The sequence below is a fragment of the Juglans regia genome, chromosome 5, assembly GCF_001411555.2.
Source record: "Juglans regia cultivar Chandler chromosome 5, Walnut 2.0, whole genome shotgun sequence".
Classification (NCBI taxonomy): domain Eukaryota; kingdom Viridiplantae; phylum Streptophyta; class Magnoliopsida; order Fagales; family Juglandaceae; genus Juglans; species Juglans regia.
The window spans coordinates 16,173,326-16,197,993 of record NC_049905.1 but is presented as its reverse complement, the minus strand read 5'-3'; the positions used below and the strand labels follow the sequence as shown (position 1 = coordinate 16,197,993).

Sequence of the window (24,668 nt, the reverse complement as noted above, 5' to 3'; positions counted from 1 at the left end):
ACTATTATTCATAGATCAACTCAAATAATTTGAGATCACCTCAACATCCAAATGCAACCGCATAACAAATATTTTTATGCTTAGAAAATAAGCAGCATTTTACGCTAGAAATAGGCAGGGTCCCATAAATTTCATAACGACCTTTTTAGTATGGACTATGGATGAAATGAAACCACTAGCTATATATATACGAGGAGAACTCAAACACAATTAATATTTAAATCAACAAATTATGAACAAACTTCAACTTAAAACCAATAAGAGACAAGAAAACAACTTACAACCAACTAATTAAAAAAGGCAATTAGGCCTCGTTTGGATAGAAAGGTAAAATGAAACTATCTCATCACATCTAATTTCAACTAATAATCTCATTATTATTTACAAATTACAATCTCAACTCATCTCATCATCCAAACACTTCAAAGCTAGTCTTAGGAATAAACAACCACGCAATTTTCTGTGATTTGATTTTCGAGCATTCCAGTTGATTTAGAAGAAGATGAGAAGATAACCTTGAGGTTCTTGCAATGAACAGCCATTGATCTTTCCATGCGAAGCCAATTTCCAGCTCTAAACGTTGTTATAACCAGCATGTTCACGTCAAAGTCAACCCACCCACGCCTTAACTTCCCGCCCAAGTCCTTAAACTCCTTTCTCTTCAGACAGCGATGTGAATCGGGTTTTAGATCGGCAGTCAAGCTTGTTCGTTCCATCTTCTCCAAAGAGAGAGGTGTCATCGAAGTCTTAGAAAGACGGGTTCTCCGGTAAGACACAGATGCATCGAAATTGTCAAAGTACAAGTTAATTTTCTTGTTGGGATTAGTCATGAGGATTACGATGGCGAACCTTCCCCTTATCTGTGATTCAGAGACAGCAAAGTTGGAGACGTTGAGGGAGTCTACTTTGAAAAGGGGAGTTTTGGGTTTGAGGATAAGCCATGCTATTGAGATGATAGAGGTGAATATGATCAACATAGAAACCAGGACCCATATCAAGCGGCGAACAGCAGAACACTTGACGACGCGGTTGGTGGGCGGTGATGTGGGGAGGGAGTGATGGTACGGATGTTGGGATAGGGAGGTGGCGCTAGAAATGGAGTTGGCAGTCGAAGAAGTGTAGGGAAACGCCATTATCGTAGGTTGGTTGCGAGATAGCTAAGCTCTCTTTGTTTAAAATTAATACATAGTTCTTATTTGGGATATGATGGTAGTGATGAGGAGAAGAAAGGTGGGTGAATTTTGGGGCTCTTAAATAACAGAGTTTCCAGGACGCGTAAATGCGATCATCGAAACGGAACGCAGTGCTCAATCAGCTTCGCGGAGAAAATACGCAGGAGGTTCCTGTGACCGCGTGCCGAAATTTCCTGAACGAGCAAGCTCTCTGTTCTCTAATGATAGGCCCATGACACACGTAAGTGTACACAGAACTCAAAAAAGGACAGAATTTCTGCCCTTAATGGTCAAAGCACGAGGAAAACAAAAAACAAAAACCAAAAAAAGGCAATATCTGTACACACCATACAGCCGTCTTGACTTTGACTTTATAATATGAAAAGAATTTGGTGTGACACCCAAAAAGTAACGAGGAAAGAAAGAGGCAATATTGCTAAAAAATAGACACAGCAAGAATATCCTGAAATCAAGTTTCAGCTAGGGTCATGAATTTGTGAGACTCCCATGATTGCCCTATCAATATGAAGTGTAAGTAATTGAGATGTACAGAAAAAACTTACCTTGTTGCTTAGTTATAAGAAGCAAGTCAATGGACTTTCTAATTTCATTTCACCAGATATATCCACAACCTTAACAGATTTGATATAAATAACATGTTAAAGTAAATACAACCTTCTTTTTTTTTTTTTTTTATATGCCGGGAAACCTCTCCAAGGCAGGGTCCTTCAGACCCACCTTTACAGAGTAAACCCCGGTCTTGTGCACCGCACATTCGAAAGTTTCTCTACACGGAATTGGTTAAATCGCTGGCTTTTCACTAAAGGGTGTGGCCCCTAAGGATTGTTTGCACCTATGAGATGTTGAGCCTTGGACTTTGAAAGGAGTGATAACCCCAAGACCAAGGCCTTCACCACTTGGGCAACCCTTGGGGCTAATGAGAAAATACAACTTTTGAATTCAGAACACATGAGGTTTATCAATTCTTAGTCTATCTCAGTTAGTTTATCAACATTTTTTTCATTATGAGCTTTGGTGTTTAAAGTGGCATCGGGTGAATTCGGTCTAATCTGATTGCAGAATGAAGCTACCTTCCATCTTAACTAAGCTTTGCTTTTGAATAATATAAAAGCACTCATTTCTACTTCACAAATATGCATTTTCTTTTCATTTCTCCATTATCTTCAATCACTGATCCTTTTGTTTATCAACTATGAAAAAAGACAAGAATACCTTGATGAATAATAGAATAAGACTTACATTGACAACAAGCTACAGCATATCTATATGTTTAGAAGAAAGAGAATGTGATTAAGTTGTATGGTCACTATGTACAACCATGGCAGGCCTTGAAAGAATTGCAGAACGAGAATGTAGGGGGAAAAAAAAAAAAAAAACAAGGCCTGTTTGTTCTCTTTAAAATTCAAACTGAGCTTGAATATGCAAATGGACAAAAAACTTTTCCATATAGCATTTACGAATGGCATCAAATCAGAGCAACCTTACCTAAGATATGATGCTTTCATGAAATCCGTCCAATGTCTTCTATTATCATTCCTCTAAGACTCCTTGCTAACCAAATAGCTGTCTCCCTAGGGGAGACCTTTTCTTTCCCAAAAGGCTTTAAAACAACTGCAAGCTCCTCCAATCTACTTTGCTGGAGCAACTCTGCAGACAACTCTAGTAGCCCTTCAAGTGCCTCTGCCCTCTGCCTAAAAGACTTAACATCCAAGGTTTCCTTTGTTGGTGGTTCCTCTTCAGTCACATGAGGGTTGGGCTTTGTTGGCTCTGAGGTATCACATTTTGGAACAGAAGGGCCAAGCTCTTTTGCATCCTTTTCCTTGAGACCTGATTGATCAGAAACACTTGATTTTAAACTCAAGGTTTCAGAGCCACTTGATAATTTAAGATTTGCAGAAGCAGTAATGTTTCTCATCTCTATTTCGTCCCTCACTACATTTATCAGCTTACCAACGTCCAAATTCTGCACCCCCATTTCTATGGTTTCCAATACCGGCTGTTCAGTTGCAACACGGAAACTACTATGCCGAATAACATGTATGATGTCATCAAATGTTGGGGGGAGATGGGTGGCACCTGGTTTTTCAACTGTTGGATTTGGCAAAATGAGAGATGAATTGGGAGTGGTAGTATCAGGCTGCAAACTCTTTTGGCTGGATGAAACGGGAGATACAATGGAAGTGGTAGTATATGCACCCGATGATAGAAGTTCCCTTACAGTGAACTTGTCATCACCACTGGATGCAGATTTAAAGTTTGATTGGATCATTGTGTCAGGCCTACTACTTGGCCTGCTTAAAGAGGTATCATCGCTATAAACAAAGATTTCTTCAGAGCTCATGGCTGGGAGTTCTTGAAACACACTTGAACTCACTTTCTCATCAACAGTGGTGGTATTTTGAAGATCAAGTATCTCCCTGTAGGTTTGGACTGAGCACATTACAGGATTACTATCACGTTCATGGTTTTCCCCAGCCATATTATCAGATATCTCGAAATGAGACTGGATAGCCGGTGAGCTGTTGGGTGTATATGATTTTGTCCGGTCAGTAACATCAGGAAGTATCTGTCCTCTCATGTCTATAAAAGAAGTTGCAGCATCATCACAAAGCTCAAATCCTTGAACCGACACTGAAGATAAGACAGAATTGCTACTATCTGTTTGCATTCCTTTTGAAGCTCTGTCTTGAGCATTCTGAGGCTGTATGACCTGCCTAGAAACACGTGTTAGGCAACTGTTAGGTTCTTGAAGAGGAGTCTTTTCAGCTTCCTGCGGCATCTCACTTGCACCAAACTTGATGTTACTGCTTACTGCATTTGGATCATCAAGCCTCACTTGCTTCATCCGTCCTGGAAAGGATGATCGTCTAACCACATTCGGAGGGGTTCTTTGCCTTGGCTTAGCAGGAGGTCCATCTTCGACAGCCAGTTTTATAGGACCAGATGGAGGAGTCACATCATGTCTGGGTTTAGTTTTAGGTGAGCATTCAATTACAGGCAACTGCAGAAGAAGGTTGAGATATATCAGTGATCAGTTCATTACACGTAATGAAATTATGTATATAATATGATTCACAGTGGTACCTGGTGCTTTAAAGGATGTGATCCCTGAATCCGCTTGGCAGAATCAAAGGATGCTTTTGCTTGTGCAACAGTAGGTGTGTCTGCATTAGGCTTGAAACCAGAAGCAATAGTACTAGGTTTGGGCAGTTTAGGCAATGCTTCTGTGTTTGTTCTTTGGGTCAGTGCACCTCCAGCCTTTGTTCGATTGACCCTCATTGGAGAACGATTTTCTCTGACTTTCCCTTCTTTTAAAGTCATCATTATATTTTTAATGCTTTTTGGTTTCCTCAATTCATTACTGGATACATGTTCATGATGAACAGGTTTCATCACTTCTCTCTCATTCATTTTGACTGCGCACAACTTGAGCAGATTTTCTTCTGCACCAAGCAGGAGCTTCTCAGAGCCAGCTTCGCCATCACTAGAAGCCAAATCAGTGTCACCTTTGCTACTTGAGACCATAGCCAGTGTGTTTTTTTCACTTGAAAGCAAACTATCTATGTCACTGCTAGAACTAGTACTGTTTTGGCTTTCAGCCATATTTCTCCGAGAATTATGAGCGACAGAAATAGACTTCTCTGGGGAACATTCCGTTGGAGTGAATGATGGACGGTATTGATCGACATAAGGCTGCAAATATGGGTGCTTCAGAATCTCAGATGCCTGAAGAAAAAAAATCCAAATTGTTACAATGATTGCTGGTTAAATATTTTTGACTCGACACTGAATTTAGAAGTGATGCTTACACTTGGCCGGTGCTCGGGGTTTTTTCTTAGCATGCTTTTGATGAGTGTTTTCCTGTGTGCACAATGTAAGAAAGATTGTTTATAACTAATAATAGGATGTAATAAAGTATATTAAATTGATTTCATAACCCAATAATCTCTTTACAGTCACAGATAGCTCTCTCTCTCTCTCTCTCTCTCTCACTCACTCCCCGCCCCCACAACAATGTCATTTTACATGTTAGACAAACACCAATTGTTTGCAAGAATTATCACCAGGCTTTGTTTTTTTTTTTGATAAGTAACAAATTTTATTAATGAGAAATAGCCTGGTGGTGGTGAATTATCACCAGGCTATTTCTTGACCTGACAGCGCACTAATGGCTTCTGCCACCCAAATAAGAGAGAAAATATATGATGTAGCATACACATGATTTGAAAAATGCATACATGTAAGTATATCCTCACTTCATCTCACTGAAGGCCAATTAAAAAAATGTGATAGCCTAATTAATGTAAAGGCCCCAGCTAATGCCTAGACAACACTAGTAATTCATGATCTTATGCTGTAACAAACCCTTTCCGTAGGTAAAGGAATGGTGTTACAGATGTAATAGATAATCAAATTCAAGTAAAATAAGGCTAACAACAGGATATTAAAACTTACAGGGATGGTGAATAACAGGAAGGCAAAGGGCCGATAGAAGATCGATTTATCTTGCTAATTAATCCAGCCATATCCTGAATCAGAGGTACAATGCCAACATCAAACATCTAATAGCCACAACTACAATTAAGTGAAGTTGTGAAAGTTAAGAGTATTAGTGATAGCACAAGGATAATTAGTTACAGAAAGCCTCTACAACACGTCACAAGCATATAAGATCGTTGTTACCATTAAAACTTTTACAAACAAATATTTTGAATAGGTGAATGCATAAAGGCAAACAATTCATAATCTAGAGCACTGTTATTCTTAAAACACAAAATTTTCAGAAAGCAGAGAACAGTGGTGTCAGGAACAAATAAAATTTTCTCTCTCCCTAGAAAAAAGGGTGGAGATTTCAATCCCATATGGATGAAAAGTTGTATCTGCTCATTAAAAAAATTTATTCCTATATGTACACAAACATATATGCATCTCTAAATGAATTTTCGATAAGTATCTATATACATGAATAAAGCAACTGCCAGATAAAAAAAAGGATAGGCCTGCCAAGGATCCATATATTTCATCCCAGTAAACAGCAGACCAGTATGGTTTGCAAATTACTTGCTTCTGTAAAAGCTTCCAAGATGACATTGAGGAAGAGAGAGGGGGAAACAGAGAGTGTGAGAGAGAGGGGACAAAGCTGGAAGCTGGAGATAGGTCATCATGGTATGATGGTTTTAGAATCTCGGTAACTAATTAGTCGTTCGAGTCATTCTGAAGCACTTGAAAGAATATACCAGGAGAGGGAAAAAAAAGCAATATAGGTCTCAGTTTACTTTCTCAAAAAGCAACTGCACTTGAACTAGGACTGGTAACACAATGATAGAAATCGTAACTTAAGTTCTGGTTAAAAGTTAGTATAATATCTGAAGAGACATCATAAAACTTAGTCATGGATTAATAAAACTTCTTACTTATCAAAAAAACAAAAAAAAAAATATCTGAAGAGACATCAAGTCTTAATTTTAACCAAATGTTCACAACAAGAAGAAGCATTACTATATAAAAACTCATCTTAAGTGTAAGGACTTACAAATGCTTTGAAAGCGGGACGATGAGCACCCATCTCATACATGCAGCACCCTGGTCAAACAATAAACCATCTAAACCATGGATAAAATAAATATAACAGCATCACGAGTATAGGCTATAACAACACATACCTAAAGACCAAATATCAGATTTAAATCCATACGGAATATCTGCAAGCAGTTCAGGACACATGTAATTGGGAGTTCCAACCACCTGCACATGAAAATACAGAACGATTGTTAATGCCACCAGTAAAAATACAAACTATCAATTCCTTTGCCTTCCTTCTATTATAATGCTGTTGACCAATGCTACAACATAAAAGGTAAACGACCTTGAATTTACAAAATAAGCATTAAGATATGATTTATTGCAAGAATATGTATGGGAACCTATGGATGACTGTTAACTAGGAGTGTCCTTGATTATGCAGCAATTCTCAGCTGTTTTCAGGAAGCATCGGTTAAATTTTTTAAAATTTACAATAGCTTGGAAAAATAACTTAATTTTATTTTGTAACCATGTTTTATTAAGAAAAAAAAAGTAGATAATTGAAATTTAGGTAAAATTGTCCTTTTCATTTCTCAAGCTTAAAAACAATCATTGAATTCACAGTTTTAATTAGTATGAGATAGGATTAAAAAAGAAGGGAGAAAAGGAGTATTTTGAATAGATATGAGAATAATTATTATTAAGCTATCTATATTCAACTAAATCAGTCTAAATGTGGAAAAGGTGATGCAGCTTTGATCACCAAGCCTATCTGGTAGATAAATATGTTCAACTTTAAAACGAGTTTTACCCACAAGGTGGGCTTGGCAATTATAACATTATTTTTTAAATATATACACAATGAAGCAATAAGTGAATATTTTGCTCCAACACCTGTTTAAAAAGTGTGCAGTTTTGACCATTATGGCGTGGTGGTCAATAACAATCACTGAGTTTCTCAAACAATGTTTTGCATCCTAAAAAAAGAAATTCCACATAAAGCACATACCGAAGAGGCCAAGTCATCTGCATTTAGAGTTTTAGCGAGTCCAAAATCACCTACATAAAACCAGACCAACAATGAAAATCATTAAAAATAAATAATAAATAAATAAATCCTAAATCAGTGAGAAATTGATTACAATCATAACCAACATAAATGAACTAACCAAGACGAACATCCTGATCTTTTGTTAGAAAAATGTTGGAACACTGGCAAGGGAGTAAAAAATAAATTAGCCATAAGCCTCTCATATACAATGGAAAGAAAAATGACTAGTTTGAATGCATACTTTTAGATCACGATGTAGAACGAAATTTGAATGTAGATATTCAACTGCAAGTAGTAGCTGCGTGAACCACTTGCAGAGTTTCTGAGCAATGTCCACAGTTATCAGCATAAGCATTAGTAATAGGCCAAATATATTGAATTTCAATATAAGCACTAAGGAGAAAGGGAAAAAGCCTTTTTAAAGGTACAGTAGAGAAAACAAGATACCTCTTCTGGAAAATAAACCCCATTGGACTTTTTCATCAATTCTGCCCTGTTATAGTATTATATGAACAGAAAAAAGTGTGAGAAGTTTATGTTTACATGATTGAATCTAAACCCTCAATTTGAGGTTTGTAATTATTGCAAGGGAAAAAAAGAACTCACATGTCTCCACCTTCACAATATCCGGTGATAATGCAAACATAGCAACCCTACATTTAGAAATTCACAGAGCTCAAATATAGGACAAATATGACAGATATATAACAAGTTGATAAAATAATTAATAATTCGAGAAATGCGTACGAAAAAGAAGGTGCTCACCTTCTCGACCCAAGCCTCCTTAAATTCGACGATGTAAGGATGTTGAATTCGCGCAATTAGAGCCATCTACAAATCCAAATTTCCCCAGAAAAATTGCAAAAAGAAGTAACTATCTGTGCCAGTTTTAAATCAACACTTTCATGCACAAACCAATACATATATGTGCGCGCGCGTATGTATCTCAGAATTGAAGCTACCTCTTGATGAGCAGATCTTCTACACCGCTCGGTCTGCCTCGCAAGCCGGATCTTCTTCAAGACGTACCTGGATGTAAAAGATTCATAACTTGAAATCATATGGCATGGTACTGTTGCGTAAAATACTCAAGAAAAATGTACTGTACATAAACATCTACACAGAACAGTAAGAGAGTGACGCAATGAGCGGGAAAGGAGAAGAATTACTTCTTCCTCTCGGCCTTGTGATGGACAAGAATGGCGGCCCCAAAAGCGCCGCGACCGATCTGCTCCATGATCTCGTACTGATCCATTCCGATAAAGAATCGAGTCCACGACCCCCGGGCAAAAAAACAATGATAAAAGGACGAAGCAAAAAAAACGAAATCGTGGCTCCAACGAATCAAATTTCTCCTGACAGCTTTCAACCCATTTTCTTTCCGTAGAGCGTGCACAAGGCTCCAAATGCTTCAATCTTTGGATTTCCAACACAGACTCCTGCTCATCTACGCGTTGAAAAAGCCGGATTTACAAAAGCAACCGACAAATGGCGATCTCCGAACCGCAAAGGCGAATTGCTCGGAATCAGCAATTGAACTAATCTCCTACTTGAACTGAATCATTTTTTTAGTAGCTTCGAACCTTTTTCAGCTTCCATATGTGTTTAGAGTGAACAGAAATGCCACATTGAAATTGATTCTCTAACTCAAATTAGAAAGTAGATAAAGTACGAACTCCATTACCACCTAAAAGCTCTGAAAGTACGTATGATTGCCCCCATCGCCGACACTCGCCGCTTACCCTACATCTATTTTGACATTTTGTGACTTAAAACTTAAAGGAGAGGGAAATGTCAATGACATGTGCGGGCTGTTTAAACAAAATGCGGATACCCGGATGTAACCCGGTTATCTCGTACCCGGTTACCTAAACCAAAACGACGTCGTGTTGAATTAGTAAACGAAGAATTAAGATTGAATCACTAAACTCCGGGCCCCATCCCAGTTCGATCGTCATACCTCCCACTTCCAGACTCCAAACCCTAATCTCTCCTCTCTCGCCCTTCTCCCACCGGAACTCGCCGGAATCGCCGTTTAGCGTAGTTTTTTTTGCCCATTGACTTCGCCGGGTTATCCAACAATCAGCATATCCAAGTTGAGAAAGGTATCCTTTTGCTCAAAATTCACATTTTCATCTTCTTTGCTTTTATGGTTTCTCTGGAACAGTCCGTATAATCCTAGCAAATGGTTGATAGCCTATGCCTTGAGAGATGGAATGTCATCTTTAGATTTTTCAAGCATGGTAAGGGCAGGGTAGGTTTATCCTAATCGAAGTGTGAACTGGCTCTTTCTTTGGGTCTATTTTAAAGTGGCTAGCTCCTAACAGGTTCTGATTCCCTAGGATTTTGGGTATAGGGTTTTTTCGTTTCAGTGGCTTTTACATTCAAGATTTTGGTGGTTTCTTTTTTCATTGTTTTCTTTTCTCTTCTTGGTTATTTCCTGTCTTGTAAGTCTAGAGCTCCTTTGCTGCAGAGTAACTTTGCTTTTGTCTTTGTAAGAGAGCTAAAATCAAGGTGAGAAAATATTGCAATATAGTTGGAATTTATGAATTTTTCTCGTTTTCGTTTCAAACTTCCAATTTTCGTTATTGCTGCTGCTTCTGCTATGATTTTCAGACCCAAAAAAACCTTATGGTACGTTTCTTTCGGTTATTGTCATTTTAGCTTTGTTTAAAATGGTTGGCAATGTTTTCCTTTTATATGCATACATTATACACCATTTGCTAGAACTGTACAAAAGTTGCAGAATCTTTCATATGCCACCTATTGTCAGAAGCCTTCAGAAATATTAATACCGATCCAAATAGAATTTTCTCTTGGATGCAACACTTTGCTTTTGGAATTTTTAAGAACAATTTTATGTGTTGGATTTAGGTCTAAGTTGATGGCTTTCTAAGTTAACTCTTTGTAATGTCTTTCTTTTTCCCCTTATTGGTCCTGTTCATACATGCTGTTGACAGAACATTGGCATTTGAATATTTCAAAAGATTGATGTTTTTAGCATTTAACTCTTCATTATTTTTTTAGTATTGATCAAATTGTGTAATATTAAATGTTGTCTATGCCATATAATTAGAAGAATCATTGTTATGTTGTTCTATGGACCTTGACTCCTTGGGCCATTTTATTCTTCTCCAACTAGCATGCTTTTGGGTTTTGGCTCTCTAAAATCATAGAAGTTTGGTATTTAGCTTTTGGTCAAATGTTTGACAAATAAACATTTGAAATGCGTTACACTCTTTTCTAGCATCATTACAAGTCGTTAGTAATTCTTGTTATGGTTTGCCTTTCATCTTAGTTATTTTACTGCATACTTGTCATACACCATGAATATTTCGTGTGTAGCTACCGGCTTCTTCCATTGGGCTTTTTTTTTTTTTTTTAAATATCCTTACCATCAATATACTACCAGCATATACTGTCCAATATGCTTTGTGTGTAGTTTCAGTTTGTTTTTTTAATTGGCTTCTCCTCTATTTCTATCTCTCTCTCTATTATTATTATTATTTTTAAATAGATGGAAGATAGCTTTAGTGGTATTGGTGGTTCAACACCCAGTGGTGGTGGTGGTTCTGGTTTTGCTCATAATTTTCATTGGATTTGGAGGAAAACACTAGTCCTTTAATACCTTCCTTGATGAATATCCAAAACCCTACACCATTCCTCCCTCTAAAGGCAAAAACAGCCAAAAAAAGCTTCTAGCAATCAATCTAATGGTATGGGATCATTTTCAAAAGATTGAGCTTATTGATCCCATTGACCCTAAAGCCCGATGCAATTATTGCTTGAGGCTTGCATGCCATTATAAAAATAGCATTTCTTCCTTGTCACACCACATATGTATTTCTAACGCAAGAGACTTGACCAGAAATCTCTGCCATTAGAGAAAACAATCTTGGAAAGGATAAAACACCATCAAAGTCTGAGGTTTAGGATGGATGATGGTAAAGGTTCTAGTCCTCAAGGATTAGGAAAATATCATCTTGAAAAAATTCGGGTGATGATTGCCAAATATTTCATCTGGTATGAATTGCCATTTAGGCATGTGGAGCATGAGGCATTTGCCAAGCTGGTGGCTAATTTAGAGCCTAGGTACACCTTGCCACACCGGACCACTTTGCAAAAGGATTGTATAAATTTATACAATGAAAAGAAGCAAAAGTTCAAAGCTTTTTTGATATTAAATCATATCTGTAAAGCCAAACTCTATCTGTTCATAGTTAATCACTACCGTTCAAAACACTTATTAGTCATGACCCAATCTTGTGACGTTGATCCATACCCATTTTAATTGTTAGTTGTTACCTATTCCACCCACGTGTCCATCAATTAGTTTAAGTATAAAACCTGTGCCACCCACATAGCCCACTACCGTGTTTCTAATACAAGACTACAAGTTCAAATAAAGCACCCAATGCAAGTTGCCTTTCCATTAAAGGGGTAGAACACCGGTAGCCTATAACATCATGCACTTAACTGGTTCTTTTAGAGAGCATGAAAGAGAGTTACCATGAAGATGTGGCTGGACTAAAAGGGAGAGTGACAGGCTGAACTTGGAGGTGGGAGAGAGAGAAACTGAGGGCAGTTGGTGATGCTAGGAGGCTCTTAGTTCCATGGCTTAGGCGGTGCAACTATGGATAGCAGAATGGAGGTGTACAATGGTTCCTGAACATTAATAGGTCGTGTCTGACGATGGAGGTCTGGTCTGCAACTTCTGGGTGGTTTGTGACGTGACCAGCAGTTGAAATGAGAACCAAGCTGTTTGACGACTGGCAGCGACGGTCAAGAGCAGGATCATGTTTGAACAAACAGGGGCAAACTAGAGCTCGGTTCCCATTGGTTGTGGGTCCTTTTCCAGCAGCTTGCTGTTCTTTGCGTTCGTCTTCTCTAGGGCAATTAGGTTTTTGTTTTTGTTTTTGTTTTTTTTGGCAGGGGACAGCCTCGAATGGTGAAATGGGGAGGGAGAAGAGTTAGTCTGAACTTCGGTTAGCTGTGCGTATGGTAGTGTGTGGGATCCTCACAGTGGCTTCGGCGTGGTTTGCAACCTTGGAGAGCAAAACAGAGGAGCTATGTATCCTATTATATATATGTATATATATATGTCTTTAAGTAAGGGGTTGGGGTTGGGGAGGTGTGTTCTATTCCCATTTGGGCTTGGTGTATTTTGGATAGATTTCTAATTTTCACGGGCTTATTGGTCGTTAGGGGCTCTCTAGTATGGGCTAGGTGTTCCTTGTATACGCCCAGTGTACTTGGTTACTCCTATTGATATATATAATATTTTTACATATAAAAAATATATATCTTTAAGCGCGGAGTTCGAGTATTTGAAGGCTCATCTTGCGGTCGCCCCAAGCTAGGGGAAGGAGAATAGTGCATGGCGGGTCTTTACGTGGGGATGGGTCTCTCATTTGGGCCAAGGCTCATGGGCTTCCTCATGGGTTTCTGGTAAATCCATAGGCCTATTCTGGGCTTTTGAAAATCTTATTGGGCTTAATTGTAGGTTGTGCCATTAAATGGGCCCAGCTAAATTCTTGGACTTGCCTATATTTCATGGGAAAAGTCATGTACTCAATTCCAATGGGCCGGGTCTTGGATCCAAAATAAGCACAACTTGTCCAATAAATATGTATGGGTTTTTAAATAATTTCTTGAGCTTATTACCCAATAAATATGGGTTCATTTGCTCGATAAAATTAACTGGGGCTTTCATCGACTTATTGGGTCCAATAAAATCCATAGCCATCTAAGCTTAAGTATCTAGGTCCATGGGATATCCAATATTTTCCAATAAACCTGAATCGGGCTTCATATAAAATTCATGGGCCCAGGGTCCAATTCTAGACTCAAAGGGTAAACCTCAAACAATGGGTGCGGATTAATAGCCTAATAATAATTTCACCTAAATTTTTACTTTAAAACTCCGAATAGAATAATAATAATAAATAGCAAAATAAAAATCTCTACGAAGTTAGGGTGTTACACATCGAAATGAGTTTTGGTAGAATGTTTGAACTGGCTGAGTTATAGTGATATGGGTAATCATTTTATAGATAATTGATTATTTATGTTTATTAATTCAAAAGCTCATTTGATTAGCTGGAGAAGCACAACTAACATGAACTTATTATTAGAGGTGGATCTGAACTTTGGGCTGAGAGAGAGAGAGGAGAATGGGGAAGACGACATACAAGAGGCTTAAGGGGAGCCAGAACCTTAGGCAGAGGCTTTTGCTGGCCACACTCTCATCTAGTCCTGTTTTGATTGAGGATATCCGTGCCGACGATACACTGCCTGGCCTCCGTCAACATGAGGTCTCCCTCCTTCGGTTGTTTGAGAAGGTCTCTGATGATTGCGTCATTGAAATTAACGAAACTGGTAAGTGTTTTGCAAAGTGATTCAATATTTATCGAGACTGGTATAATAAATAATGAAACAGGTAATATGTGTTGATGTTGATTTGATATGTGTGGCAGGGACCAAATTGAAGTACAAGCCCGGCATTGTGATGGGTGGGAGACATCTTGTCCATGACTGTGGTGTCAGTCGGTCCATTGGCTATTTCTTGGAGCCACTGATTTTGCTTGGTTTGTTTGCAAAGAAACCCCTCACTATAAGGCTAAAAGGTACCCATGTTTGTTTTTTAATAAAATCTTCGATTACTTGTTAAAAAAGGTTCTTTTTCTGAGTTTTTGGTTAATAATTATGTGTTGTAAGGTTGAGGCCTTGAGCATTTTAAAGATGTCTCTATTGGTCATATACTGAGTGATTAATAAATGGACATATACTTAAAAAATAATAGTAATAATATGATTTATGCTGGTTCTTTTCAGGTATTACAAACGATTCTAAGGATCCATCTGTGGATTCTTTCCGGTCTACTACCTTGCCCTTGTTAAAGCGTTTCGGAGTTCCTTCAGAAGGATTAAATCTAAAAATAGAGAGTCGTGGATCTCCTCCTCATGGAGGTGGAGAAGTTGTTTTGACAATTCCTGTTGTTCAAAGTCTGAATGTGAGGATTCGTGTTTCTGTGTGTAGTTATCTATTTTGCAGCTGTCTTATATGATTTGCTTTGCAGGCGGTCACCTGGACTGATGTTGGAATGGTCAAAAGGATCAGAGGAGTTACTTTCTCGACCAGGGTGTCTTCCCAGTTTGAAAATACCATGATACATGCTGCTCGTGGAATTTTTAATCACTTTATTCCTGATGTTCACATCTTTACTGATCACAAGGCAGGCACACAAGCTGGAAAGTATGTCTTCTTTTTAAGTAGATGGCATTAGTTGTTTACTTTGACAATATATTTTAATGCCATTGTGGCATTTTTCATGTTAATTAAGCTAGTAGTTTGGCTCATCTAGATAAAAATTGTTTGATTGCAGCTCACCTGGTTATGGAATTTCACTTGTCGCGGAAACTAATGCCGGTTGCTTCATCTCAGCTGATACTGCTATTGCTTATGCACGGGAAGAAGAAACAGGTGACATTGAAGATGAGAAGAAAGAGTTAATGCCTCCCGAATATGTTGGTGAGCAAATTGCTTCTATTCTACTCGGGGAAATCGAGCAAGGTGGTGTGGTAGATTCGACACATCAGGTTTGCATACCATCACAGTTGCTTTTTTCATCTTCTTAATCCCCCTTCCCCCCCTTTCTTTTATCTTTACGTTTTCTAGTTCATTGGACTAAATTTGTCTTCATGTTTTACTAGAGGACTAACAGTCTTATTTTGTTTTGTTAAGATGTCTCTTTTTGGATACTTTTGGCACTAGACTGGCCATTCATTTGTTTTGGATGCTGGATTTTTTTAATAAGTGAAAAAGAACTTTATTAATTGTATTGGATGCTGGATTTTTTTAATAAGTGAAAAAGAACTTTATTGATACGAATGAAATAGGCAAACCCAATGTACACAGGCACATGGAGTATACAAAAGAAACGCCTAAATACATTCTAGGAAACTGAAAAGAAAAGCAGAAAATCATGAACACTTGTTCCATTTGCTTTGGATGCTGGAAATTCATATAATGCCATTGATGCTTATAAGACGTATGGTAGTTGTTTGCATTGGTTACACTACTGAAGCTTCTTGCATCCTTATATAACATAACATGGGCAAAGCCTCAAAGGTAGATGAAAATATATTCCTTTTTCCTATGGTGAAAAGTTTTAACATGTAATTTCATAATATATTTTTTTATATTACCTATCAAAAAAATCTCATAATAATTGTTGCCATGGATTCTTCTAATTCAACTGAATGGTTTAAAGTTTTTGTTTTCTTTTGTAATTTGCATATGTAGCCAATTGATCTAGAATCACTTTCACGCACACCCCATTATCTGGGGAGTAGTTGCGCTTTGAGCCGAAGCTTGTGGTCAATTAATGGTTTAAGTTCTATAACCAACTACTTGAATTAGTTTTTTTGACCTTGTAATTAATTAGGCGTTTGTTAATTTGCTATGTCCTGTTCAAATTGCGATGGTGAAAAGTTTAATTTATTAAATAGATGCATTGACTTTAATGCGATTCTGAAAGTTACCCTTTCTAGTTCTAACCTTCAGGATTTTCTTGCCCTTTTCCTTTTGATAATTTGTTGGATTTAAGGTATACACCTTATGTACTCGAGTTTTGAACCCCTAGGGGTTGGCTCAAGTGGTAAAGGCCTTGGGCTTGTGGGTATGCTCCCCCTAGGTCCAAGGTTCAAATCCCCTTGGGTGCAAACAATCTCTAGGAGCTACACCCTCTGGTGAAAAACCAGCGATTTAACCAGTTCCGTATAGGGAAACTTCCGAGGGTGCGGTGCACAGGACCGGGGTTTACTTTGTAGGGGTGGGTCCGAAGGGCCCTGCCTTGGAGAGGTTCCCCATATAAAATAAAAAAGCATCAGAACTGTGATTTGGCTATGTGCATTATTATGTTTTGGTGCTTGAGTTGACAAAGCTCAATCCCCTTGCCCTCAACTAGTCCATTTCTTTCACATTTTTTCTCAATATGAATGAGTAAGAATAAGGAAAAAATAGGGTGAACCCAACAAATACACTCTATCCTGATTGGTATAAACAGTTATGCATGAAAAGATTTGTTCAGGGGGTTCTCTGCATCAAGATCATCTAAAGTTCCTAGTAATCTAGCAGGTGGGTTTCATTGAATACAATCGTTGCTTTCAAACTCAATGGCATGGATTTTGCTGAATCAGCACTTAATGCTTTAAGTTCTGATTTGGCAAAATCCATACCATTGGGCTTGAAAGTAACCATTGTGATTCCAAGAAGTCCATATGGTTAACTTATCGAAAAAAGAAATCCACACGGTATATTACTCTAGGTACTGTAGAGGATCTAAATTGCGGTTATGCTGTTGTTTCTAGGGCCTTTTAGCATGCCTTTTGTTATTTACTTGTAAATTCTTTTCCGGACCTTAAAGGCAACTTTCAGAAAGCACATGAACATCAGATAACCCACTTGCAAAATCCTTTTTGTTTTATGGAAACAACTTATAAAAACCTAGTAAATATTCCAACATAGGAACCAATTGTACATAACTTGGTGAATAGTTCAATCCCTATCAGTGGTTTTTGAAATTACTGAAAACAGTAGACTTTCTTTAAGGCAGATTTAGTGAGAACTGTTGAATTTTCCTCTACTTGCACTCTTCTTTTGTTAGTTTTGAGGAGTTATAAGTGGACCTTTTGTTCGTAGAATGATACAAGGGCCTTAGGTAATGCCAATCATTCTACCATTGTGGTTGAAGTTCCTCTAAATTTGTGTTATTCAGAAAATATATATATATATATATATATATATATAGTGTTTTTGAGAATCCCTGATACCAAAGTCTGGGTTTCTTTGTTTGAGCATAGATCCATCCTAATGTTGTTTTCAAAGTTGGAATAAGGGTTGGTTTTTGAAGAAATAATTCCGTATCTGCACCTTAGATTTTATTTTTGGTGTATATAACATTAATTGCAAAATGAAGCTAAAATATCTCAGCAGCCAACATTGTGGAAATGATTGTTGGATGGACTTTTGATCCCAAAATGCATTCCGATGCCATAATCCTTTGAGAATCCCAAAATGCATTCAGTAGCCAACTGAATGCTTTTGCACAAGAGCATCTGGGTTTCAGTATGAACTTTAATGCTGATAAGTATTAAAAAAGGAAAAAAGAACTCAAATGCATGTTACTAATCTTTTTTTTTTGTTTCCATTTATCCCCTCTAATTATCTTTGTCGTTACAACTGCTTTGTAGGGATTGTTATTTCTTCTGTGTGCATTATGTCCACAAGATGTTTCAAAGGTTCGCTCCGCAAAGCTTTCACCATATGGAATAGAAATGCTCAGACATATAAGAGATTTCCTTGGTGTTAAATTTGTTATAAAGCCAGATCCATTCACAGGGACTGTTATACTTAAATGTCTTGGTTGTGGATTGAAGAACCTAAATCGAAAGGTCTCATGATGACAGCTTGTTCGAGTTATCGATTATTATAAGTTGATGCGTTGAACTGTTGTTAAAGGGCTCTCTCCATTTATCGACATGGAAACAATTTTGTACTCATGCTTCATCATGTCTTTGAGTGGATAAACTTGATGTTATCCTGTTAACAAAATGGCGATACCTTAGACAGTGATGTTGGTGGGTGGAGTGGTTTTTTTGTTATTTGTTTGGTTTTTTTGCACCTGAGTTTGTATTTTTTTGTGTAATTTTTTTATAACTCTTCGGTGTCCCTGAGAATGTTTCTACGATATTCATCCGTTATAAGTGAGTTTTTTAATGAACTTAGAGTAGGATCACTCCTGGACAGGTGATTTGAGTCTATTTAAAAAAAAAAAAAAAGTCATAAAGATTTGGGGTCTGGTAAGTTATTAGTGCCGGGCATGTGGCAGTTGAGGGCTTAATTTTGAGGTGGCTTGATAGACACATGCTTATAATTCCGGTTTAAGTATTAGAACGGAATATCTTGGTACCGGTGTATTTCAGTGTATCATTTCGAGATTAATTATATGTTATATATAAATATTTATATGTATATATAAACTAACAAATAATAGAATAAATACATATATATATATATATATATATGTAAGTGTGTATCATATATATGTAAGTGTGTATATGGAAGGATTGAAGATTTATAAAATGAATATACGTTGAAAAAAATCATAAACTTGAGTTGAGACACAAAAACAAAGAAAAAATAAATAAAAGATTAGAGAAATTATTAAAAATAATTATATTTAAAAAAAAAAGAGAGAGAATGATGAGATATATTTGAAGTTACAAAAAAATTAAAATTATATAAATACATTTTATATTCTAGAATTAATTAAATACTATATGGATTTAAAATTTACAAAAATATCATTCAAGTACAAGAAAATTACAAAAATAGTCCGAAAGGAAATAGGGACCGAAATGCTAATTCCAGCCAGAATTTTTGAAACAAACTGGAACGGGCTGGAATTTGGAGCGAAACGAAACGAGGAGGTATAATGTACCGGATACTATATCAGAATGGAAAATTACGACTGGAACGGAACGGAATTTAAAACTACGGGTTTTGACTAAAAGTTATTGAAGATGATAATCCACATTGGACTATTTATTATAAAGTCAAAGTAATAATATAATATTATATATTTTAATAAAAAAAAAATTTCATATTTTTTTTTTATATTTTATAAATACACTCCATATATTAATTAATAATTTAATTTTTACTTAAAATTATTATTTCACAACTAGTTTTTCCCTCAAATTCTAGATTGTTATACTCCTGATCCAATCACATAAAATTACAAGCAATGCTACTCACTTCTTTATTATTTTATAATCTTTAATCATAGTGACTAAAGTAGTAAAACGAAGAGAAACTCGAAAAGTAGTAAGGGATGCAATTGGTGAAACAAAAATTTTCGAATAAAATGTCTTTTGGAAATAAACAATACGAAGCCATATTTGGAGAAGAGAAAAGGTTTGAGTCGGATAGATTTAAAAGAGATTTTCACACTAGTTAATAATAATGTGCCATGCAGGGATTTCAAAAAAACACTAGCTGAACCCGCCTCCACCCGATTTCCCTCTTTTCCTCTGAATCTCTCTCTCTCTCTCCCATCCATCATTTGCAAGCAAGCTTCTCTCATAGAAAAAATAAAAACCCTCTCTCTCGTTCTGTACTTTTTTTTCATCTCTCTTCCGTTTGCTTTTTTTTTTTTTTCTGTAGAAGCCTTGGTTCTTCCTCCAACCTCAAAAATATCTTGCATTTGCTCTTTTGTTTTATGCTTTAAACCATAAACACCTTTGTACTTTCTCCAAATCAGTCAGATTTTTATTTACTTTTCGCTGGAATCATTCACGGAGGTGGAACAAGAAGCCGGTGTTATTATTTTGTGGAGAACGAAGTTCGAACATTTAGATCTATGAATCTTTCGTTATGAAAAAAGAATATAGTGGTGTAAAAATCTCTAACTTCCTAATTCCTTATGTTTCTCTTCGAATTTGTGGGTTTATCCATATCAGACTTTTTTATTTGAATTTTGAGTTTTATTAAATATCGGCTAATACAATATTTGAGTTTATAGACCTAAAAGAACATAAAGAAAGAGGATTTTTATTTTTTCTCTGAGAAAAGCTTACATGCAGATGATGGGGTGGAGGAGAGAGAGAGAGAGAGAGAGAGAGAGAGAGATTCAGAGGAAAAGATGAGGATCGGGTGGATGCGGGTTTAGTTGGTAATTTTCTAGAATATCTACTTGGCACATTACTATTGACTAGTGTAAAAATCACTTTTAAACCCATCCGATTTCAAGCTTAATGGCATTACTGTAGCAAAAAGTTGGAGCTGAAGTTATTTGACTACTACAATCCTCTTCTTCTGAAAATTCTCGAGATACATAAACATACAAGAAATATCTATTTAAAATTACAGGCTAATAATGTGTTAGGTTGTATAGGTAGGAACATCATTCACCCATTTATTGCAATAGTGACAATGACATGACCAGGCTCCAGCACACTTAAGCTCCAGCACACTTAAATAAGAAGAGATGCTTGCAGGCATACAACATACAAAACGTCATGATCAACACTCAAATCCAATGAAACATAGAAGTGTGAAATAAAGAATGAGGTTTGGGAATGGATGGTTTGATTGATCTTATGACTTCATATGGTCCTTGCAAAGAAGAAAAACCCTTCATACAAGAATGCAATGGATTTTGTTTCCTGATATATATTGTCTTCCTAAATATCATCATGTACTCTCTTATTTCTATATGGATACAACTTGCTTGATGATTTTTCTAGCCTAATTCAAAAGTAAAATTGCTTGATTCTTCTTCTTTTTTTCCTTTTAAATGTTAAAAGGATGCTTGAATTTAGGTTATCAACTATAGTGTGTGTATGTATATATGAGTAATTATACATACAACCGTAGAGTGCGTAATCACCGTGTAATCGTTTTGAAAAAGAGTGGAGTCTACTATTAAAAAATTAATTTTTTTATGTGGGTTTCATATTTTATTTACTTTTTTTCAAAATAATTATGTGACAGTTACACAATTCATAGTTACAAATATATTTTATCTCTCTTTATATATATTATCTCGCGATTAATTTAGAATAGTTGTTGTTTATTTTCTTCCTGTGTTCAATGGATATAAGTTATTAAAAATTTTCATTTTAAATTTTGTTATCTCTAGTCACACCAACTGATATATCATGTTTTAAAATGCCTTTTATTTATTTGATTAATCTATAAAATCACTAAATACTCATGTCTAAAATTATAGAAAGCTTGAAATATAAAGAACAAGATTTTCTCAAATTCTTATTTGAGAAAAATAGATTCATATTATTTATTACTTATTTAATGTCTAAAGTTCCGTTTGGAACTTAGACTGAACTGATATAATTTAGTTCAATTGATTTCAGTTCAGTCTAATTTTAAGTTAAATCTAATATCAAAACATCCAATTTTTAAATTATTAAACTCATCTCAACTCAAAATCTCTTTACTTGTATTTTGGATTCACAACATTTTTCAACTCAAGACCCCGTCTCCCTGCGCCTCCTCCTGCTGACCCTTGACAAGTCTGCGCCCGAAATCGTCAAGGCTTGCGATCGAATAAGACAGAGAAGCAAGAACCATGGAGGAGCAAGACATGGAAGCGCATCGGAGGAGGTTGGTCGTCATCGGAGGAGGCGTGGCTGGCTCTCTCCTCGCTAAATCCCTCCAATTCCACGCCGATGTCACCCTCATTGATCCGTGCGCTCTCTCTTTCTCTTCCATCACTCTTTTTTCTTATTTTTTTTTTTTTTTCGTATAATTTAATTTGGTGCTGATGGAAATACAAATTGAAATCAGGAAGGAATATTTTGAGATTCCGTGGGCAAGCTTGAGAGCGATGGTGGAGCCATCCTTCGCTGAAAGGTCGGTGATCAACCATGGAGATTACTTCACCAATGGCCGCATTGTTACCTCCACTGCCATCGATATCAATGAAAACCAAGTTTTGACAGCACAAGGCCGTCTCATTCCCTATGATTTCCTCGTCGTTGCCACCGGCCATGCCAATTGTGTCCCAAAATCTAGAACTGAGAGACTTGATCAATACAAAGCAGGTGAAACTATAGAGGAACCGAATCATTATCTTCATTTTTTTATTACACTTCCACACCGACTGCTGATATAATTGGGAGTTTTTCTCTGTTTTGATGATGGCTGCATTATGGTAGTTTAGAAGCAATATGCTTGGGAAACAAAAGTTGTTCAATTAAATACTTTCTCTTGATGGTGTAGAGTTCTTGTCCTTCCCCTGTTTGTTTTTTACTCTGACCTATACATCTCCAGCCATAATGGCTTGGAATCTCCATCCTCTTCAAAGAGGACTACAATTAGGATGCAAGATAGTTGATAAATATCATCATAGATGAATAATATTTAGCAACTTCTTAGAAAATTGTGTTGAGAAAAGGAATATCTGTACACTACTTGGACATTACCTGTTTTTAATGATATAATGTTTGCACTAGCAGAATATCAACAGATAAATTCAGCTCGTTCCATTTTAATTGTCGGAGGAGGCCCCACTGGTGTTGAACTTGCTGGAGAAATTGCAGTTGATTTTCCAGAAAAGGCCGTTACTCTGGTGCATAATGGTTCGAGGTTGCTAGAATACATTGGACCAAAAGCTTCCGAAAAGTCCTTGCATTGGTTAAAATCAAAGAAAGTCGAAGTGAAATTGGAGCAAAGAGTGGATTTGAATTCTGTTTCAGATGAAAGCAAAATTTATCAAACTTCTGCTGGAGAAATTTTCAGAGCAGATTGCCATTTTCTGTGCACTGGGACACCACTGGGTTCAGCATGGCTTAAGGAAACTGTGTTGAAAAATAACTTGGATACATACGGAAGGTTGATGGTTGATGAGAATTTGAGAGTCAAGGGTCGAAAGAACATATTTGCAATTGGAGATATTACTGATATTCCGGTAAGTGCAAATTGTCACAATGTAATTATTTGGGTTTGTTCAGTTGCTGGTATCGTTTATTTTCTACAATTCTTGCCGTTCTGGGCTCAAACTAATAGTTTTGCCACAAACATGAAAGACATATAAGGTAAGAAAACGGCAATCAATTTTGAAATATTTCATTTTCTCACAGCGCTAACTGTTATAGTACTCTGTTTTGGTCTGTTCAGCTGTTTGCCGTAGGATTATGATACCCAATTGAAATGTGTTCTTTCAAACAAGTCATGCACTATAATTCATTCTATTCGATGTTTTTATAACAAATATAAGGGGAAAAACTTAGATGTGTAATCTTAGAAAAGCAAGGAAAGAAAAGGAAGTGTCATCCCAGAATATAGACCATCATTCAACTTGCATTTATCTCAAAAACATGCATCCTGATGCTATTGGTGCAGAATACTTTTTATTTTATTTTATTTTATTTCGTTTTGATGGGTTCTTCAACCCAAAAGAAAAAAAAAAAGAGTTTCTATGCATTAAGCCAACGGATCTTACAATAAGGCAACAAGTTAAGCATCATCATGCCATTTTGAATCTTCTGAAGTTTGCATCTAAATCTTATGTGCTAATAATGTTCCATGAAAATTGGTGTTGTAGGAAATCAAACAAGGATATTTGGCACAAAAACATGCTCTAGTGGCTGCAAAGAACTTGAAGCTATTGATAACAGGAGGAAAAGAAAGCAAAATGGCAATCTATGAGCCTAGCTCTGTGAAGGCAATTGTTTCACTTGGAAGGAAAGATGCGGTGGCACAATTCCCTCTCACTACGATTATTGGAATTGTTCCCGGCATGATCAAGTCCAGGGATCTATTTGTTGGGAAGACAAGGAAGCAAATGGGGCTAGATCCTCATGTTGTGCACAATTAAATTTGAGTGCTTGTGAATGGCTTGTATAAATACTTGGAAAAACAATTAAACTTGAGAGCTTGTGAGCAGCTAAACATGATTTAGCTCAAAGACTATGATGGTGTGGATTATATTACGTTGTAGAATTCAAAATTATTGCTGAATATATCTTCTTTTTTTTTTTGTAGAAAGAGATTACTTGTTCAAACAATTTCCAGAAACTCACATCATAGCATCCACAATTACATTTTGCCTCATAAACTCTGGAAATTATTCCTACCTCATCCTCTTATCATTTGCTTAGCTAATGAGCCGTTTCTTTCCCAATACTATCCATATGGCTCACCTTGTAATAGCTGCCAAATCTTTGGAGTTCTTTGAATATCAGTTTACCATGTTAATGTCATGTTTCGTACACCTTTGGTTCAGGTTCTAGCAACTCGAGTCTTCAAAGTTGGGCTTGTGAAAACGAAGAAGAAAGAAGCTGGGAGAGGGCGGCTTTGGGGCCGGGGAATCTCTG

General features: G+C 36.7%; 4 protein-coding genes across 7 annotated transcripts; 2 read left to right on the top strand and 2 right to left on the bottom strand.

The window, feature by feature from the left end:
• Window positions 1-346: 346 nt before the first annotated feature.
• Window positions 347-1,246, bottom strand: LOC108997825 (NDR1/HIN1-like protein 10). Its single transcript, XM_018974208.2, has one exon. The coding sequence runs from the start codon at window positions 1,131-1,133 to the stop codon at window positions 435-437; it is 699 nt and encodes a 232-aa protein (XP_018829753.1). The 5' UTR covers window positions 1,134-1,246; the 3' UTR covers window positions 347-434.
• Window positions 1,247-1,323: 77 nt separating this feature from the next.
• LOC108997824 (serine/threonine-protein kinase Nek5-like) lies at window positions 1,324-9,503 on the bottom strand. 3 transcript variants are annotated; one of them, XM_018974206.2, is made up of 15 exons: window positions 8,937-9,503; window positions 8,730-8,796; window positions 8,533-8,598; window positions 8,374-8,420; window positions 8,215-8,260; window positions 8,009-8,089; window positions 7,886-7,928; window positions 7,726-7,775; window positions 6,857-6,938; window positions 6,727-6,776; window positions 5,649-5,722; window positions 5,003-5,054; window positions 4,278-4,919; window positions 2,679-4,194; window positions 1,324-1,383 (listed from the first exon to the last, which is right to left on the bottom strand). In XM_018974206.2, exons 1-14 carry the CDS (start codon window positions 9,020-9,022, stop codon window positions 2,695-2,697), a joined length of 2,886 nt encoding a protein of 961 aa, XP_018829751.1. In that variant the 5' UTR covers window positions 9,023-9,503; the 3' UTR covers window positions 1,324-1,383; window positions 2,679-2,694. The 3 variants fall into 3 exon arrangements, with proteins under 3 accessions (XP_018829751.1, XP_018829749.1, XP_018829748.1); XM_018974204.2 differs by having other exon boundaries at window positions 1,329-1,390; XM_018974203.2 differs by lacking the exon at window positions 1,324-1,383 and having other exon boundaries at window positions 2,380-4,194.
• Window positions 9,504-9,714: 211 nt separating this feature from the next.
• On the top strand, window positions 9,715-18,528 carry LOC108997819 (probable RNA 3'-terminal phosphate cyclase-like protein). 2 transcript variants are annotated; one of them, XM_018974191.2, is made up of 8 exons: window positions 9,715-9,872; window positions 10,241-10,281; window positions 13,902-14,145; window positions 14,244-14,393; window positions 14,601-14,779; window positions 14,846-15,021; window positions 15,152-15,365; window positions 18,021-18,528. In XM_018974191.2, the coding sequence occupies exons 3-8, from the start codon at window positions 13,941-13,943 to the stop codon at window positions 18,228-18,230; spliced, it is 1,134 nt and encodes a 377-aa protein (XP_018829736.1). In that variant the 5' UTR covers window positions 9,715-9,872; window positions 10,241-10,281; window positions 13,902-13,940; the 3' UTR covers window positions 18,231-18,528. The 2 variants fall into 2 exon arrangements, with proteins under 2 accessions (XP_018829736.1, XP_035546078.1); XM_035690185.1 differs by lacking the exon at window positions 10,241-10,281.
• Window positions 18,529-21,811: 3,283 nt separating this feature from the next.
• Window positions 21,812-24,304, top strand: LOC108997820 (apoptosis-inducing factor homolog B-like). Its single transcript, XM_018974193.2, has 4 exons — window positions 21,812-22,038; window positions 22,138-22,394; window positions 22,809-23,260; window positions 23,897-24,304. The coding sequence occupies exons 1-4, from the start codon at window positions 21,920-21,922 to the stop codon at window positions 24,167-24,169; spliced, it is 1,101 nt and encodes a 366-aa protein (XP_018829738.1). The 5' UTR covers window positions 21,812-21,919; the 3' UTR covers window positions 24,170-24,304.
• Window positions 24,305-24,668: the final 364 nt, after the last annotated feature.